The sequence below is a fragment of the Episyrphus balteatus genome, chromosome 1 (genome assembly GCF_945859705.1).
Source record: "Episyrphus balteatus chromosome 1, idEpiBalt1.1, whole genome shotgun sequence".
Taxonomy (NCBI): Eukaryota; Metazoa; Arthropoda; class Insecta; order Diptera; family Syrphidae; genus Episyrphus; species Episyrphus balteatus.
The window spans coordinates 122,672,913-122,686,906 of NC_079134.1; the positions used below are offsets into that span (position 1 = coordinate 122,672,913).

General features: G+C 33.4%; 1 protein-coding gene across 2 annotated transcripts in view; it reads left to right on the top strand.

The window, feature by feature from the left end:
• LOC129906674 (putative sodium-coupled neutral amino acid transporter 11) overlaps positions 1-13,994 on the top strand; it is a 125,137-nt gene that overhangs the window by 82,807 nt on the left and 28,336 nt on the right. For both annotated transcript variants that reach the window (XM_055982548.1, XM_055982549.1), the window contains exon 5: positions 11,975-12,227. In XM_055982548.1, the coding sequence (XP_055838523.1) occupies positions 11,975-12,227 (253 nt within the window). The remainder of the gene's footprint in view (positions 1-11,974; positions 12,228-13,994) is intronic.

Below are 13,994 nucleotides of genomic sequence, written 5' to 3' on the forward strand. Positions count from 1 at the left end.
AACTTGTATTTGGTTTCTTTTTGGTTGGAATATCTTTTTCTAGCTGCTGTTTGCTGGTATATGGACAAATGCCAGTTATTTTGAAGCCTTGGATAGCATTTACTGCTCTTATAACCCGCGCACTCTTATACATCATCATGATGCGCACTCTTACACGCTCAGACATGTAATCGAAGAATATATATGTATTTCACAATGTACTTTATGACCAATCTTATGTGTTCCTCAAATGTTTCTTTTTGTCGACTTTTCAATGTCCCATACTTTGTTTATTGTTATTTTTTGTTGTTAAGCGGAAAATTTAATTTGTTTGGCAAGAAAAATTGGAAAAAAAAGTGCTAAAAAACTTAAACTTAAGTAGCACCTCTGTTTACAAACACATTTGCATGAAATTTTGACAGCAGATCAAACTCATTTATACTTTCCAAAATAAGTGCATTCAGTCTTATATTGCCTTTCAAACCGTAGGAAATCGCTTTGCGCACTCTTATCAACCGCGCACTCTTATACCATCCCACCCTACCTATTATTTCTTGGTCGCTTAGATTATTCAAGTGATATTTTTGGGGTTCTAAATAATTATGTAATTTTTCTTTCAAAAAAGCCATTTATTTTTTTGGGACCCCAGAGGTAATATATTTTTTTTAGATGAAATATTATGTGGCTGGCTACCAATTCATTAGCATTGCACTGAAGAATATAATAATTTGTTGTGTGCGATGTAAATCACGTCAAATATCTTATCTTTTGATTTGAATTGTCTCCTGTCGGAGCCCTGGTGTGTCGGGGGCCCCGGGGCACCGGCCCGTTTGCCCCAATGGTGTGCACGCCCCTGCTGGTCAGATATCAGCATGAGCTTATTCGTGTAGGTTTGGTAATTTAGTGGCAGGAACATCAAGAAGGATATTCAATATTTTCCCTAGTTAAGTAGGTCCAACATTCCTTCGCTTATAAAGACTTGTCTCGCTGACATCTACTATACTTGGTTTCGACTTCCATTCAGCAACGCAGAGGCAGAGCCTGAAGCTGAGTTTGTTTATCAGAACACCCATACATTTTGCTCAAAAGTGTACCTGTGAATCACTCACTTTTGTCCTATGGCCTGAATAAAGTTATTAGGCCTATTGCTGTTATAACTTTGAAATAAAGGTACCAATTGGAGTATGTTAGTGCAAACATATTTCTTTGCGTTTAATTGCACTGAGTAAAAATAGAAATTGAATTTTTAAAGAAAAAAATTAAAAAAATCTTGATCACCGCACCATAGCTGCACCAATGCCATTTGGTTGAAAATTTGCCGCACCACAATTGCATCAAGTCGGCACCATTTCATTTTGTATGAAAAATTCACTGCACCATGATACATAATTTTGGATTATTGAAAAATATAAAAACAATACCTACGAGAAATAGATTCAAACCCACCAAGTATCCAGAGCACTTTCAATTAGAAGTCCAACGCTTTAACCACTCGACCACCAAGTCATGAACTGGCAATTTGTTGCTTACGAGAAATAAAATTTTTGATCATGGCGCAGACGTGCGGTTGTGCACCGAATTTTTCATACAAAATGAAAGGGTGTGGACGTGGTGCAGCGGTTTAGAAAATTTTTAAATGGTGCGGACGTGGTACAGTGGTGGTGCGGCAGTTTAGAAATGTTTGGTCATGGTGCGGACGATGTGCAGCGGTGGTGCGGGGCAATAGAAATTTGTGATAATAGTGCGGACGTGGTGCGGCGGTGAAGCGGCGGTCAAAAAAAGGTGCAGCGTAGGTGCGGCGGAATTCCATTTTTACTCTGGGCAGTAAACTAAAAAAAAAACTTCAATAGAACAAAAAAAAAATTTCAGTGATGACATGACAGATGACACTATGATGCTAGTTAGATTTTGTAACAGAGCTGAAAGCCACCTATACTTGTCAAGTCGAGTGCGCTGAATTCAATAGTGCCAAGTGTTTGAAAAACTTTGCTCAGATTATCGAAATAAAAACTATGAAAATAAGATCTTGGTGCGGGGACTTTTAAATTATCCTCTAACAAGCTGAGGATACAATCTTTGGGTCACCGATTTGGCATAGTACCTTGTATAACGGGTTCGAGACCAACTTCCTTCAGGATCAGCTACAAATAGCAAATTTTAATGTGTTCACGTTGCACAAGCCAAAAATAAATAAAACGGTGGTTGGTTCAGTGCAAAGAGTTTAGCGTTAAAAGCAAGGGAATGCTGCTGGTGAAAAACAGAAGCAGAATCAGCTGGCTATAAATAGAGCTGACTGAAGAAGCATGCTGTTTATGGCCCAAATCTGCAAAAAATTGTAGTGCCACCTTAGAGCGCTGGTCACCCTAAATAAGTAAATAATGTATATTATCTATTCAAGCGGACATAGACTGCTGCTTCGCAAGCTTTCATCGAATAATTAAAAAAAATCGTGTAGCCTTAAAGCCATGTTTGTTGAGATCATTTGGATCCATACTGAGATCCAGATAGAAGTTTTTACCGCAGATGAAAAATCGATCTTTTCGTGATTCGCAGATTTTGGTATGAGAACAACCATCTATCATAGGCGTTTGAACACTAGAGTCTTTTTGTTACGTGGTTGGAAAAGTTGAACGGAAGCTCAAAATCTAGCTTTCGAACCTGGATTGGAATGTCATTGAAGGGATCTTTTTCATTGCTTATCCATTTTATCAAGCTGAGTCCTGATGTTGCTAAAAAGCTGCTTTACTTCGTCACGTTTCTTTCGCATTTCGATAGAATCTGCACCACTAACACTGGTCGGCAAAAATAAAAAAAAAGTCGGGAGCAAGAACTTTGTAAGGTGACTTTAATTGACTTTAGTGTGCTGAATTCAAAACTGTTTACAGTTTTGTTCTATCACATCTGGTTTTTGAGCTATATTATTAAGTCTCAAAAACTAATTTTCAATGAAGTTCTTTTTGATGTTTAATCGAAAAAATACATTTTTCCTTAAAATGCTGCTTTTTAAAATCCAAATCAGAAGTAGCGAACTGGAATTTGGATAAAAAAAATGAAATTTTGACTTCGGATTCGGACTCAGCATAAAAAAGCGGTTCTAGCTCTATTTTCGTTGCCGACCAGTGTAATTAGATCATCAACCTCGCTCATCAGATACCTTTTTTGTATGGCAATTGTGCTTATTCTTTCAAATGTTACCGTGTTAATGTTACATCAGAAGCTGACAATATCGGTGTGAAAAACTAACCCAAATTTTCCGGTACATCTTCTCGAGGTCGGCCGTTAGTGATCCGGCTCGAAGGACCAAATATTTTAAAATTAATTTTTTCCTAAAAAAAAAACATTTACAAAATATTTGTACTACTTATTCTTTCGGGCAGTTGTCTTTGTGAGAAATTCAGAATTATGAAATCCTTCATTCTTATAAAAAAAAATTTGAATACATTAACTTCATTGGCATAATACTACCTTTTCTTAATTAAATAACAAAACATTTTCCCATTCCTTTAAAATTAACATTCAGGATTCAGTCATGCATTTGTGGTTTAAAAATTGAAATCACAACCAAAACATAAACCATGGAAAATCATAATATTGTTTTGGGTTATAAATATATCCTATTTCGCAAAGACTTATCTATTATACAAAACAAATAAATCATCTTGCCCATTTATTTTCATAGATTAATTGCTTTTGCATACACACAGACACACAAATATAGCGATACATTGAAAAATCAATACTATCCTGACCGAACAATAGCTTACATTTTTCACCTCGAATTTCAATAAATCAAACAAATGCATGCCCATTCACTAAAACCAAAGCTCATATTTTTTTGCAGAAGGTGTAGGTTACGGCATGGTACGCCACCGCCGCCGCCGCCACGACTACTACGCAAAAGTACCAACTAACTATTACATACTGGCATCGAACGACCGTTTCGTTAGAAGATAACTCGTGTGTTGAACCAAATTAAGCGTGACAGGATAAAAATACACAAACGCAATCATCAAATGAAATGAATTGCAAAATTCTCAAAGCAATTTGCATTCATCCATCACTGTGCCAATGACGAAGAGGTTATAAGGGCTACAATCAGAACAGCAAAAAACAGGGTATGATTCTCTATACCACCCATTCAATTGCATATCAATGTTACTACAGACAAAGGTAGAAATGCAGTCAAATTGGATGGAATAAATCTTCTAGTTTTCGGATTTTCAATCAATGCTTAGCATAGCCTAAATTTAATTGCACACTCAAAAGACTGACTAAATTTTCATTCGCCAGCTCAATGGTAAAATGAAAACTCACGTCCTTAACCAACTTTTTACTGCATTATCCCTCAACTTTGTATCGAATGGTTAAACCAAGGTTTGATTGCAGTTTAGTCTCTAACCATAATACCTAACAAACTGGGCGGTAGTAACTTTGGCCAGGACAGACATTATAAAAGTTTAACAGCTCGTGACATTTCCTCGCACATTTTAGCACAATGTCTATGCGAAATGCAATGTCTTATTCATACCATTCGCCACCCTTCTATCATACTTGCATGTTGTACATCCTACGATCAAAAAGAGGGATTTACATTTTGCAGCAACTAGACGTGAAGGATAAAAGCAAAAACCGGCAGCTAAAAATAACTTTTGGCTGGCCTTTATCCCCCCAGTTTTATATTCATGCAATATGGTAGCAGCAGAGAGTGACTTGCGTTGGGCGCCATTGCGAACTCTGAATGTAAATCAGTAACTTTTGCCGGTTATATATTTTCGATAAACACAAAAAAAAAAATATAGGTGAAAGAAACTTTAAAGTGGAAATCATTTACAGTGGTTTGACGTAAGTTAGATGACTGATTCAAGGAGACTAAAGGTGGGTTGGCTATGAAGAAGACCTGGCTGCATGGGTTTTTTTTTTTAATGGCAATGGCACAAGTAACTTTAAAACATGAACGTGAATCTGCTAAAAGTGCAAATTGTGTAATCATTTTAGAGGGCAACGTCATGATAGGTTTTTGATTACGGATAAACAATTTTTCAAGGTTAGGCATTACTCTGTTTGGCTAAATGGGTTTCATGGTGAACAAAAATTCAATGTAAAGTCAATGAATATTTTTTTTTTGCCAAAGGAAGCAAAATTCACTAACGAACCATTTTCGAAGTATTGAATTTGAGCATATACTTTTTAATATGGTTGAACTTTGGATATCCAATTTTTGTAAAGTGCAATTTCATTGGAGAACTTTTCTTAATTTCTTAAATTGAGAGTGTTTACATGAGAGTTTATAAGTTGAATTGCATTCCAGGTTACAGCTGGCAGAAAAATTTTAGAAACAAATTAAAGAATTTTATTTTAAAAATTTAGGTTTTGACCTTTAAGCTGAAATCAAAAATATAATATTTCACCACACTTTTGGAGTTTGAGTGATTTGGCTTAGGAACAAAATTGTGCACGTAATTTATGTGGTTGGTAGTTAAAGTGGGTTGATGTCAGAATTCTACTTTCAAAATTCTGCATTTTAACATTTTACAAACACTTTTTTAAATTTTTGCAGAATTTTGTAATATCATCATCTCGCAAAATTTGCTGCTTATTTGATATTATTTTTACTTACGGGTAGGTAATATTTATTTTTTTTTTTGATGAATCAATAAATTTAAAAATATTGAGAAAAGTTCTTTTAATGGGCCCGTTCTGAAAATATTAGGGACTAGATGTTTAGGCAACGTCATTTTCTGAACGGAAATTTGAGTTAATTTGACTAAATTAGTTTGGATATGCCATTATTGTTACTTTTCGAAATTTTCTTGAGAATTTTACAGATCGCATGGGGCCGACACCAAATTTCACTTTACTTTAATAAATAAATACCTTATATTAATTATAACCAATAATGCACTTTTTACTCGTTTTTCGCATTAATAGTTTTAATTCAGTAACCGTTATTCTATAATTAAAAACAATTAGCTGTCATTTTGACAAGAAAAAAATTTCAAAAATTTTTAGGGAAAATTTTCTTGCCTTACTTTCCAGTCAGTTTTGCAATAAAATAACCTAAATTGGAAAGATTTTTTTTGACAGTTAACCAATCAGAGACCGAGAAATTACCTAAATATTTAGTCCCTAAAGTTTCTGAACCTGCCCAATGATAAATATCTTCGAAAAATAATAATTCCAAATTTTTTTAATTAGTCAAATAAAAATTAATATTCAAAAATTTGAATAAGAAAAGCAATATTTTTTATCACACAACTTTGTTTCTAATTAGTTGTCAACGTTATATATCTTATCGAATAAAAATCTTATCAATAACGGGACAACATGTCTTAAAAGTCGGAACAAATCGGGGCAACTAAAAATTATTTGATCGTCAACTGGAGGATGACGGACACAAACCCGAAATTTTGAATCCAGAAAACCCAGAATCCCGAAAATACAAACTTCACAAAACCCAGAATTCCGAAAACTCAGAATCCCCAATGGGAACCCGAAATCTCAAAAAATTATATAAAATGAAAAATTTGACTCTGGACATTTAGCATTCTGTGTTTTCGGAATTTTGAGTTTTCGGGACTTTGGATGTTGGTATTCTGTGGTTTTGGGATTTTTGAGATTTTGGATTATAGTAATTTTGGGTTTACGTAATTTCGGTTTTCGGGATTTCGACAATAACCCCTCTATCATTAAGCTATTTACTCTTGATTATAGTGTGACAAGCTGCAACCAAAGTTGAATTTGGACACAATCATATTGATTTCAATTTTTTGTTTCAACTTTAATAAATTGTTGCATGTAATTTTTGTAAACATTTAATCATATTATATTTTATGTTGCGTCCTTTCCTTCAGTTTTTGAACTTACACTGAGGGAAAAGCCACCATAAAACAACGTGAAATCAATAAAAACCACATTGATTTAACTATTATTCGGAAAGATTTTGCGTTGAAGATGGAAATTTTAAAATCAACGTGGAAAATAGGTTAATTTTTAATGGTTTCGTATCTTAAAGTCACGTTTTTGTGGATTTCTGAAAAATTTACAATTAAAACAAATAACTGAAGTTTCCTAAGTGTAATTCAATAATCATATTATCATTTTGAAAAACATGTATGGATTGAAATCGCGAAATTTTGGCGAAAACAATTTAATAAATTTAATAAAGAATGAAGGATCAACCAGAAATGGTATGGTTAAAAAAAAGTTTGAATATGCTCTATCCAGCTTCAGATACAAAAATTCAAATTCTGGAGGTAAAAACCATGAATAGTGGTACAAAAAATGCAAAAAAAAATACAATCTTAGACGAGTAAATTTTTACGTGTGCTACCAGTTTCGGTGGATTAACGACAAGAATTAAAGTGAAAAACAGTTGTTATTTGTAATTTTAAGACAGTAAATAAAATGGTCATTAGTCCAAATTTTCTCAAATGGCTGAATTTTGAAAAGACACCATCGCTAAGCCAAGAACAGAATTGTATATGCGTTTAAGGTTTTTGAAATTCTATACCACATGAAAAGTTGAGTGGTATTTCTAGTTATTTTTGGATCAACGAACATTTAATTTTGATGTAATTGGTGAGTTAAACTATCAGTTTAATATTCTGCGAAAGGAAAAACCATTTTGAGATCAACTACGATAATACTAATAATAAATTTCAAACTTGAATAATGGTCACAATTATTTGTAAATGAATATTCAAGAAACTTTTCCTTAATTCTCTCGTATTTGTGAACCAGTATACTGAATTTTCCAACAGGACCACGCCGCCGTGTAAAATGTGTAAAATATTAGGAGGAAGTGCAAAATTAGGTATCTGCCATAGAAAACAACCCTGAACCTTGTTGAAAATGTTTGGAAATTGCTAGCTCGTACTGATAAAATTTGTGATCGTCGATTTTAAGACAAAAATATTTCCTAACCCACCATTTAGGGAAGAGATTCAGATAGATTGTATAAAGAGATTTAACAATGCAATTCCTGGACAGTTTTGTTATTTTTTCACTATAGGTACAAAAAATAAAGTAAGTAGCTAAAATGAACTTGGTTTAAATTCATTTCACGGACCACTTTAACATCATTCTTTATGTGTACCTACCTATTCTGATGAAACGAAAAAACAACTCAGTTTTTCGATATGAAATGCTTTGCCATAGAGAAACAAGAAAATTTACCACACGTTTTTAATTATTTTTTGAAGTGAAAACTTCTTAGTATCGTAGTGATTTGAAACAAGATGAAACAAAAAACGCCACACGACTTCAACTTGTTATAACTTTTTTGTTTAAATAGATAGATGAATGAAATTTGTAATGTAGATAGGTAATTAAATAAGTTATAATTGTACAAAATTTCAATTAATTTCATATTCAAAATTCGGAGATAACGGTAAAAATATGTTCTTTTCCAACACACGTTTTATCTTTTGATGTAGTGCACATACAAATTTGATTTAACTTTGCTCTACAAGTTACACAATCTTAAATTAAAAAAAATTAAAAATACCTCAAAACACCTGTGGAGATCTATTGGCGATGACCAGCTACCAGTGTAGTAAGTACCGTAATCTCAGTCTGGAAATTCGACATGGTTGACCTTAAAAAATTCTAACTTCTCTTGTAGACATCTTTGAAATAGATTTATACATCATTATACAAGGTGAAACAATAAGCTTTCACATGGTATACAATTTTTTATAGGTTGTCAAACAAAAAAATTGATTTAATAGCATGAGAACATAAAAATAAATGTTTTTTTTTGCTTTTTGGATGAAATTTCATCGAGTTTAAAAAATTCTAGCTCTTTTTGTAGATGTCTCATAGAGCTGATCGATATATATATTTTGAGCTAAGACAACAAGCTTTCAGATGATATAAAATTTATATAGGTTGTCATATAAAAAACATGGATTTGAAGGTGATAGAATAAAAATAGATAGATTTTTTCTATTTTATTTTTTTTTTGCAAGAAAAATGATTTTTTAAGGTTTCACTTCTACCACGTGTTAATTGCACACATGATTTTTTTTTGTGGATTCTGCTAACATCTTAAAAAATGACTTGACACCAACAAATTATTTTTTTGCCTACACTGTAGGGAATAACCGAATACTGAACATTTGAAACATTTGAACATTTCTAATGAAAAGGAGTGTATAACTACTTTCCATAAACTTTAAGTATTTAGGCTTTCTTCTTTGCTAACAAATTGTTTTCATATTGTCTTTAGAAAACGTTTCATACAGTTTGAAAATTAAAAATCTTCAAAATACAGTACAACCAAACTCGCAGTAAAAAAATTTACATTAAACTGGTCATGACTAATAGAGTGGCGCTCCATGGCGGCCTGCTATTTCAAATACAAACCTAACAGCTATAACCCAACATTAAAAGTATGTTCTTGGTATCAAATTTATTTAAATTCATATATTAAGGTCTATAGTACCTTAAGCACCCTGTATAAAACAAAATTTCGTCATGAATATTAAACATACCTCGAACACAAAAAAAAAAATCAAGGCTAAAAAACTTTTACAAATTATTAATCTTGTCGAAAAAAAATTATATGCTTGTATGAACTAATGGCTTTGTACCTTTGAGGGTTTTTTAATGATGCAAGAAGTTATGGAAACTACACAAATTGAGGTATATTTTAAACCAAATACCTTCCATGTATTCCCGAATTTCGTTTCATGTTTTCATAAAATAAATGGATAACCTTTCACGGATTAATTATTCACCTTAATTATCTGAATAACCAAGACCGAGAGTGTATCTTAAGTTCTAGTGTAATCGACTATATCAAATATCGAAATATTTGTATATGAAATAGTAGGTAAATATGTTCGAATTTGCGCGCATAGTTAAACCTTTTTGAGCATTAAATAATACATGAAGTTTCGTAGAGTTGTTTTTAAGTTACTTAATAGGGATATTGTGGATTGTGTCGCAGGAATTTGACTGTAAGCTCAACTTTATAACAAACTTTCTTCGGTATAAATATATAATGAAGTAGGTGGACTGTGCACCACATACATCCATCAAAAAGGGTCGTCTCTTAATTTGAGTAAGTGAAAATAAAGAGTTTTTAGTCCTTTTGAAGCCTTTTTACGAACCCTTGGGATGAAAAAAAAAAAACAACTATGGATCCATTAACTCTTTATTTAAAGAGAGTCCGGATACAAAGTTGGTTATGCAAATTTAAAATAGACCATTGAAAATTAATAAAATATAAGTTAAAAAAGCATCAATCGCAAAAATAATAGACTGAAGGATGAAAGCAAATTTTGGAATTAAAAGATATATCTAATTAAATTGAAATCAGAGACGTTGTTTGATCTACTGGGGCCCAGGGCAAGACTGGACTTGGAGCTCTTTTTGTTTTATTAATTGTATTGCGATATAACGCGACACAACGCGACACAACTCGACACAAAGCGACACAACGCGGAACAACGCGACACAACGCGACATAACGGGACACAACGCGACACAACGCGACACAACGCTACACAATGCGACACAACGTGACACAAAGCGACACAACGCGACACAACGCTACACAATGCGACACAACGTGACACAAAGCGACACAACGCGACACAAAGCGACACAACGCGGAACAACGTGACACAACGCGACATAACGGGACACAACGCGACACAACGCGACACAAAGCGACACAAAGCGACACAAAGCGACACAACGCGACACAACGCGACACAACGCGACACAAAGCGACACAACACGACACGACGCCACACAACGGGACACAACGTGACACGGCGCGACACAATGCGACACAACGCGACACAACGCCACACAACGGGACACAACGTGACACGACGCGACACAACGCGACACAAAGCGACAAGACGCGTTACAACGCGACACAACGCGACACGACGCGACAAGAATCATTGCACCAGTCTGTTAATTCTTCTTCACACTTAAACAGAAACGTCATTTGGTTCTGCAGAGAGAAGTTACAGAAAAATAGTCTAGAATTAGCTATAGTTACCTTCACATAAACTTTAAAAATTGAGTAAGACAAGTAAATACAGAAAGGGACTTTACTTTATGACAATGATTCTCTAAGAAGTTATAGCACTTTCTTGCAAGAGGCAGGCAGTAGATTCCCCTTGTAGATGGAAGGAAACTAGATTTGAATTCCATTTCGCTAATGGGTTTCTATGTTGTTAGCAATGCAGAACATTTCCTTCGATTTTCCTTCCATTTATTTGTACACTGAGAGAAAAAACAACTTAAAATCAACGAAAACCACGTTGATTCAAATATTTTTTCGGAATGATTTTGCGTTGAAGACGAAAATTTTAAAATTAAAGTAGAACATCGTTAGTTTAAAGTGGTTTACCGTTATAAAACATCTTTAAATCAAAATTGTTTCAACTTAAAAAAAAAGCATCGATTTATTAAAAAAAAAAAGAAAAAATGGGCAGCCGCTGAGGAACGAACCTACAACTCTTGGGTCACTAGGTGAATGCTTTACCAACGTGCTATCTCACTGTCGGAAATAAGGGTGATAAAATGCAACAAAAGCTGATGTCCGATAAAAATAAAAAAAATTACGTTGTTTCAATTTTATTTTGAACAAGTTTCATGTTAATTTTTTCAACATTAAATCAACGTTGAACATTCTACATTTTACGTTGCGTTTTTTCCCTCAGTGTATTATGTATATGACGTATACTTTAACACTTAACTCATCGATTTTTTAGTATTATCCTTTTAAATTCATTAACTTCCTTTATTTTGTACAACCGCTCTCATTGAAGTACCTTCTCAAGATTTTTAAAACAATAATGAAATTTAGTAAACATTTATCTTGAGTGCAGAAAAGGATATCAGGTAACAATACCCACTCCCGCCATTCATTTCACACTACAAACACTCAAATCTTATATTTTTAACTTGAAAAAATCTGTTTAAATAAGAAAAAAAAAAAACTAACGAATAAATTATTTATTTATTTCAGCTATGATATCATATAACGTTGTCGTTGGTGATACTCTCTCAAAAGTCCTGGTACGTGTTTTCCCTTCCTGGGGTTCATCTATGGGTGCTGTCCGACTGGGAGTTGTATTTTTTGTCACAGTTGGTGTTGTTGTACCACTTTGCCTCTACAGGAATGTTTCACGGCTTGCACGGGCGAGTTTCATCAGTTTGGCATGTGTGGTTTTTATATTGTTAGCTGTAATCATAAAACTTATGTCAGGAGAATATAAAGTGTAAGTAAACATTTTTTTGAACATCTGATCTGAACCAAGACAAAATATATTCAATCTTTTTATATAAACGTGTAGCGGATACATTACATACCTACTTAAAGTAAAATGATATCTTGAAATTCTTTATACATGCATATAAACAAAAATATAAAATATACTCTGTGAATGTCTTTGCAAGGAAGGATGTTCGCTAGATTCATTATAAATTTATAACATTTTTGAATAAGGAAGAGCTTTTTATGTTGCTTCTTAAGTCTTTAAGATACAGTGAACGACATTTTTACTGATGCATTTTAATGTTATAGGCATGTACCTAATTTGCATTTATTTATGTTGCTCCGTTTTCGAACGTGATGTAGATGATAGTAGCGTTGTTGTGGCTCTATGTTGCTGTCGAATTGTTAAGAAAATTTTTTTAACGAATTAGTATTTAGATGTTTCATTTGACTTCCTTAAAGTTTTATTCATTTATTTAATAATTCGGAGACATTAGACTTTTATATTGATCTCATAGTAGTTTTTGATTGTGAGTGGTTCAAATTCAAAGTCCCCCAAAATCTCCCTATTGTTTTTTTTTGACGTGATAACGTCTTATAAATCGATGAACCATGACGGCATCCACGAAAAAGTGACGCCATTTTCTCCCGTTCCACCTAAAATTTTTAGCAATGCGGCAAAAAAATTAAATTCAAGGTTAAAAATAAAGTATTGGATTTGAAAAATAATAATAACCTTTAGTTGAATGCTAATGAAGGATTTTGAAAAATTTTAACTTTTCATGGGCTAAATAGAAATTTGAATTTTTTTTAATCGATAGATCAAGGGGCACGGTAGTGCCCAGCCAAGTTCTCTAGCAACTTTGGCACTACACCCTTATTTACAGGAAACAACTCAGGCCATTTTCGACCCCCCTCTCACTTCCACACCAAAGATGCTAGAAATTTCAAACTTGCTACATTTGTTGAGCTGTTCAAAACCAAACACCTCGCAAAATTTCAGCCTCCTACGATGAGTAGTTTCTGAGATATAGGGCTTTAAAAATCGCAAAAACCGTAACTGACTCACTGACTCACTGACTCACTGACTCACTGACAGATCATCAAAATTATGGAGAATTTCTCGATATCGAAGAAACTTGAAATTTTACACGGTGATAGGACTTGTGGTGTATACAAAGGATAAAATCGAAAACTTGAGATTTTCAATTCAGGGGGCGTGGCATCCGCACATTTCCGCTGAATTTTCATAAAATATTATAGAGCATTTCTAACTTTCGTAGAACATTAAAATTTGGTAGAATGGTAGACCTGGTAGTTTATACAAAAGAAAAAATTTAAAATTTGACAATTTTAGACAAGGGTCGTGGTAACCGCCCATTTTCTCTGAGCAATACCTTGCAAAAAGTAGTGAAATCACAACAAAAACATTACTGTTAAAAAAAGAGCCAAGTTCTCTTATGTTGAAGTTATGCTAGCACAAAAAGTACTGAAATGTAAAAGTGTACCAAGTTCTAAAGCTTGGCTTTAAATTTGTATACATAAAATGTAGATTGTTTACTTGGCAATTTTTTAAATAGCTTTAAAAATCGGTAATTTAAAGAAAAATTGTCAAGAGAACAATCTACATTTTATGTATACAAATTTAAAGCCAAGCTTTAGAGAGAGAACTTGGCTCTTTTTTTAACAGTAATGTTTTTGTTGTGATAAATTTATTGTAAAGCTGACAATGGTATTGAAAACATTCTTTAAAACTTCAAAAAGTTATAAA